Raw genomic sequence first — 6,233 nt, forward strand, 5'->3', positions numbered from 1 at the left:
TGCTGAGGTGTACGTATGTAACCCATGAGCTGAAAATAGATTTGAAGCAGGTTATTCCTGTGATGAAAATTCAGAAGGTTCTGGGTGTCGAGACCCTGAGGTTATGAAGCCAGGCCCGGCTGACCCGCCCAGGCACTCCTGGCGCTGGGCCACAGTGAGACTCTCGGCTGCAGTGACCCGGCAGCTGCTGCGCGCACGTCCTGGCCGGCTGCGAGGCGCTGCGGCGGGCAGCTCCCACGGCCTCAGTCGGTGTCCCCATCCCCTCCGCTGCCCTCCTGGGGGCTGGAGACCTGCAGAAGAGGACCAGACAGAACGACTGAGGCGACCCCTCCCCGTGTGTGGGCGCTTCCTTCCCACGAGGGGACCCCACCCACCTGGCACCTGCTTCTCCCCTGCCTGTAGCCTGGCGGGGCAGGCCCCTCTCCTGTACGCCGGAGCGGCCCACGCCGGGCTGGACACAGGAGCCTGCGGCACCCCGCTCTGCAGCCACGTCCCCACCCCCGCACAGGAGTAAAGGTAAGCGCTTCTCTCCTTTGTTCTCTGACCTGGCTCAAGAACCACACACGGAAAGCCTGGGGCTAGGGACAGGAGGGAGGCGTTTCTTGGGCTGCTTCAAATCCCCATGGGGGAAATAAACTTGGGCTGTTCCAAAGCTTGACAAGTGCAGACACCTGAGCAGTATCTAAAGACGGCAACTGGTCAGAAGCCTCCTTAGCGGGAATCCAGAAGTCCCATCTGGCCCCGATCAAACCGGCACCTGTGCTTTATTTAGCCTGCACAGGGCTTGAGAAAATTAATAACCATCAACACTTTAGTTTCTCTTAAAAAAATTAAGCTCTATCAGATGTCCCCTTCCGACGTGGCCACCACCGCTGTGGCTGAGCTGCAACAGGACACTGCAGGTGGGACGAGAGGCTCTGGCTGCCGCAGCCCCCGAAACCCCCACAGCTCCGTCGTCTAGAGTGCGGGAGCCGCTTACCAGCCACCGCACGACTGCGTCCCCCACCCCCCTCCTCCGGGTCCTGCCCGCACGTGGGTTACAACCGGGGTGCAGGAAGGATGTTTTCGTGGGTGTCTGGATGACAGGACGGCATCTCCCCAAGCTCCAAGTGGGAACCTCACCCTTTGAAAACCCACCGGACCACCATGACAGAACACAGGTCTTAGGGCCGTCTCTCACTCCAGGGCAAAGAATTGAGAACAAAGGTGGCATTTCAACTTCAGACTGCATGCAGCTCTCCACCCCTGAGCACATATGTGTTTGTTCTAAACTATACTTGGTGGCGGGCGTGGTGGGTCACACCTGTAATCCCAGCACTTTGAGCAGCTGAGGCAGGAGGATCACTTGAGCCCAGGAGTTCAAGACTCGCCTGGGCAATGCAGTGAGACCCTGTCTCCAAAAATAAAGTTTTTTAAAAAATGAACCACACGTGGTGGTGCGCACCTAAATCCTAGCTTCTCAGGAGGCTGAGGTGGAGGACTGCCTGAACCCACAAGTTCAAGGTTATAGTGAACTACGATTGCGACACTGCAAGACGCCGTCTCTAAAAACATAAACTACACCTGGCAATTGTCTACCCACTGAGCCACACTTCCTGCCAGGTGCCTAGCGGGTGTACGGCAGCAAGCCCGACCCTGGCTGGCCCTCCCAGAGGGGTGCGCGGCGGCCAGGGGCACTCCTGGGCACAGCACGAAGTGCTTGCGCCCTGTACCCAGGCGGCTCCCAGAGGGAGGGAGCAGCGCGGGCCTGGACGGGAACATCGCAGAGAGGAGCAGACGCAGCCCCACAGACGCGCACGGACTGGTCGGCAGCATCGTTCCTGCCCGAGCGCGCGCGAGCCGTGCCTGGAAAGGCCTGCTGCTGCATGGATCGTGCCAACAACCTCCTCACGCGCTCAGAGTCAGGAGGGCCTGGCGGGCAGTGAGGCACATCTCGTGGCCGCTGACCGCCTGGCCCACCACCCTGGCCCTTCTCCTCCGATGCTGTGTGACTCTGGGTGAAGTGATGCACCTCTCTGTGCCTCAGCCTGCTCTTCTATACAATGGGAACGACAAGCACTCAGCCTGGCCCACCACCCTGGCCCTGCTCCTCTGATGCTGTGTGACTCTGGGTGAAGTGATGCACTCTCTTCTATACAATGGGAACGACAAGCACTCAGCCCGGCCTCCATGAGGGCACGTGCTCCAGCCCAGCACCGCTATGACCCAGCCCCTACCTTGGCACCTGTGCCAGCTGCCGCCAGGGCAGTGGCGCTGAAGTCGTGGACGGGCAGCGTGCTGAGCCACTGGGCCATGGAGCGCTCGTCCCGCTCGGTGCTGACGATGGTGGGGTAGATGTGCTCCTCCTTGAAGGCCGCGACCTTGCCCTCCTCCTGCGCCCAGTCCAGGGGCTCGTGCAGCCCGTCGTTGCCAAAGCGCTGGTTGTACTTCTCGAAGTGCACCCTCTCCAGCACCAGCCCCAGCCCCGGCGCCTTGGGCACGTCCACCTTCTCCTCGCCCCAGCTGCGCTCCAGCACGCTCTCGGGCGCGTAGCCCTTCACGATGGCCACCACCAGGCCGACCATCTTCCGGATCTGGTGCGTCATGAAGCTCTGGCCCTTCACCTTGATCACGGCGAACTCCAGGCCCTCCCGCACGAAGGGCTCCTCGCAGAGCATCTCCAGGATGTAGCGCCGCGCGCTGGGCTCCCGCGGCCCCTTCTGCGAGGTGAAGTTGTGGAAGTTGTGGGTGCCCTTGTAGCAGGCCAGGAGCCTGTTGACCTGCTGCAGCGTCTCGGGGCTCAGGCGGTAGGTCTCGTCCTGCACGTCCCGGTCCTTGTGGGCAAAGGCAAACGTGGGCAGCATGTAGCAGTACGTCCTGGCGTCACACTTGTTCTTGGAGTTGAACCCGCCCGTGACCCTCTTCAGTCCTGGGCAGAGGCGGGAACGAGAAGGCAGGCAGGTGAGCAGGGGCGCGTGAGGACGGCCCCTCCCCACCCAGGGAGGCACGAAGCCCTGGAGCGGACTTCTGGGGAGGAGGGCTGGCCAAGCTGGCGAGCAGGTACGGAAGCGTGGCTCGGCGGCGGGAGGAGCTCCAGGGCTCTGTAGTGTTAGGGGCGGCTGTAATTAACAATTTATTGTGTATTTTCAAGTAGCCAGAATAGAGGATTTTAAATGTTTCCAACAGAAAGAAATAATAAATGTCTGCGTGACGGGTACGCTGATGACCCTGACCTGATCACTACACGTGTGGAAATTCCTCGCCGTACCCCACAAATACGTACAGTTATGTGTCAATTAAAAATAATAATTAAAGCAAAACAAAAAGAAACATTGTTAAACAAAAAAGAATTGGACTTTTGTGCATTAAACTCTAAATCCACACGATGCTGGCCGGGCGCGGTGGCTCACGCCTGTAATCCTAGCTCTCTGGGAGGCCGAGGTGGGTGGATTGTTTGAGCTCAGGAGTTCGAGACCAGCCTGAGCAAGACCGAGACCCCTCTCTACTAAAAATAGAAAGAAATTAATCGGACAACTAAAAATATATAGAAAAAATTAGCCGGGCATGGTGGCACGTGCCTGTAGTCCCAGCTACTCGGGAGGCTGAGGCAGGAGGATCACTTGAGCCCAGGAGTTTGAGGTTGCTGTGAGCTAGGCTGACGCCACGGCACTCACTCTAGCCCGGGCAACAGAGTGAGACTCTGTCTCAAAAAAACAAAAAAAAAATCCACACGATACTTAATCTCAGAATTAAACGCAAATCCAAACACAAAAATAAGGGTCTGTGGAAACCCAGCGTTGGCAAGAGTCTGGAGAAATAAATCCCACACTTCGCTGATCTCCGCGTGCAAGCCGGTGCAGCCCCCAGATTAAAATGCCGGACGTCTGAGCAGCGTGAACCCAGAAACCCACTCGTTAGAGCTTATTCTGCAGATAAGGCCACGTAGGCAGCACTGGTTTCAACAGTAAAAAACAAAACTGGAAGCCACCTTAGAAGTCTGGCAGTGGAAGACCGAGGAAATAACTCCCGGAATATCTGTGGGACAGACAGGGACAAAGCTCCGGGACCTAAGGCCAGTCTCCGAGTCACCCGGGCACGGGGAGCACCCACAGGTGCTTAGTCAACATCTGGGGAGCACTGATCAAGTACAAACACTGAACAGGCATCCGCTGAGCATGCCTGTGTTTGCACAATTTCTGGAAGAAAAAGCAAGAACTGGTGACGGGGACGACCTCGGGAGCTGGGGTGAGGAAGTCCCCTTGTCCCCAGCCGGGCCTCTGCTGCGAGGCCCCTGCGGGGCTTCGGCTGAGACTGAGACAGGCAGGTCCCTCCGGGTCCCAGGATCCGCCTCAGAAGGAGGTGCGAGGCTCAGCTCGGGAGGCCGGAAGGCGGATCCCGTGAGCGCCTGCACCCGCTCCTTGTTCTTTTGTCTCCACTGTCCTGTTAGTTTATTCAGTGACTTTATTTTTGGTTTTTTGTCCTAAAGATTCAGTTTCATCAACATTGAATGTCGCAAGGACGGTTTCAAACACAGTTTTAGCTGTTCGGGACACAGCTGCTGGGAAAAGGCTGAAAAGTGCTGGCAGATGGCAGCCACGATGTGGGCGCGAGGACACGGCCTATTCTGCACTCCGCAGGGGACGCCAGCCACAGAGCAGCTGCAAGGGACATGGTGGCGCTTTAGCGTAACTGGGGGTTAATCTATGGAACACGTTAAAATAGCTCCCATGGACGTGAACGGTAAGAGACATGGAATGGGACCTTCCGAGGATTCACTCTGCGAGGACTTTTACAGGAGGAAGTCACCCTCCCAAGGCAGAGAAAGACCACGGTATGAAAACGAAGCTGTACGACAGTAAAAGCAAATTTAATAGAGGGCAAAATAATCCACAAGGATCACTGACCCCTATTTGTGACTCATACACAAACATGCATCGCAGCTTTACTTGTAATAGCTCAAAACCGGAAACTGCACAACTGTCCACCCGCAGGTACGAATAATCTGTGGTGGAGCGTGTGACGGGGCGCCCCACGGCAGTAAACAGAACCACCGATGTGAACAGAACCACCAATGCACACACGTGGATGAATCTTGAAATAACCAGGCTGAGTAAAGACACCGGACAGAGACAGAGAGTAGGTATCACGTGATTCCATTCACACACGTCCACACACGCAGACTAACCTCTCACGAGGGAAAGCAGGTGGATGGCTGCCTGGGGACAAAGGGGTGAGGAGGGACAGGAGAAGTGGTTGTTCACTGCTCTACCGTGAGGATGGCTCACAGGCGCACACACGTCAAAACTGAATTGTAAGGCCGAGCGCGGTGGCTCACGCCTGTAATCCTAGCACTCTGGGAGGCCGAGGTGGGAGGATCCCTTGAGCTCAGGAGTTCGAGACCAGCCTGAGCAAGAGCAAGACCCCGTCTCTACTAAAAAGAGAAAGAAATTGGCCAAAGAACTAAAAATAGAAAAAATTAGCTGGGCATGGTGGCGCGTGCGTGTAGTCCCAGCTACCCTGGAGGCTGAGGCAGGAGGATCGCTTGAGCCCAGGAGTTTGAGGTTGCTGTGAGCTAGGCTGACGCCACAGCACTCTAGCCCAGGCAAGAGAGTGAGACTCTGTCTCAAAAAACAAACAAACAAAAAAAACACACTGAATTGTACACTTAAATACGCACAGTTTATCGTACGCTAATTGTGCTTCAATAAAAAAAGCATTTAACATTTTTTAACATATTGGCTGTTTAAAGAAAAAATAATAACCGTGGGATTTATAACGTATATAGAAGTAAAATGCGCATAGCCAACAGCAGAGGCCAAGGGCAGAAGTGCAAGTGCCACGCTGCTGTGAAGTCCTCAGGTGCCACGTGAAGTCCAACTTCCACGGAGGGGCACCGGGGTGAACTGAAGAGTATGCTTTGAACCAGAACTGGCAAACTACGGCCCCGAACCACAGCCTGTTTTTGTGTAGCCTGTGAGATAAGACTGAAGGGTGGTTAAAAAAAAAAAAGACACAGACGCTGTAATCTATGTGGCCACAAGGTCTAAAATATTTACTACTTGGCCCTTCACAAAAAAAATTCCCAACCTTTGGCTTAAACCCCAAAGGAATCACTAAAAAAACAAGAGTTAGGCTGGGTGCCATGGCTCACACCTGTGATCCCAGCACTCTGGGAGGCCAAGGCGGGAGGGTCGCTTGAGGTCAAGAGTTCAAGACCAGCCTGAGCAAGAGCGAGACCCTGTCTCTACTGAAAA

The 6,233-nt window shown here is 55.7% G+C and overlaps 1 protein-coding gene across 1 annotated transcript; it reads right to left on the minus strand.

The window, feature by feature from the left end:
• On the minus strand, nucleotides 1-4,650 carry PUS1 (pseudouridylate synthase 1). The gene is made up of 3 exons (XM_012657249.1): nucleotides 4,610-4,650; nucleotides 2,217-3,006; nucleotides 1-290 (listed from the first exon to the last, which is right to left on the minus strand). Exons 1-3 carry the CDS (start codon nucleotides 4,648-4,650, stop codon nucleotides 243-245), a joined length of 879 nt encoding a protein of 292 aa, XP_012512703.1. The 3' UTR covers nucleotides 1-242.
• Nucleotides 4,651-6,233: the final 1,583 nt, after the last annotated feature.

The sequence above is a fragment of the Propithecus coquereli genome, unplaced genomic scaffold, assembly GCF_000956105.1.
Source record: "Propithecus coquereli isolate 6110/MARCELLA unplaced genomic scaffold, Pcoq_1.0 Scaffold535, whole genome shotgun sequence".
In the NCBI taxonomy this organism is placed as follows: domain Eukaryota; kingdom Metazoa; phylum Chordata; class Mammalia; order Primates; family Indriidae; genus Propithecus; species Propithecus coquereli.

What these genes read in the sequence shown, in the direction of transcription:
- PUS1 (XM_012657249.1), bottom strand. Translation starts at nt 4,650, where the DNA reads ATGTCCCTTGCAGCTGCTCTGTGGCTGGCGTCCCCTGCGGA. An exon ending in TGGCTGGCGTCCCCTGCGGA is followed by an intron (nt 3,007 to 4,609) that starts GTGCAGAATAGG and finishes CCTCCTCCCCAG; the next exon opens with AAGTCCGCTCCAGGGCTTCG. An exon ending in CAGCTGGCACAGGTGCCAAG is followed by an intron (nt 291 to 2,216) that starts GTAGGGGCTGGG and finishes CCTCTTCTGCAG; the next exon opens with GTCTCCAGCCCCCAGGAGGG.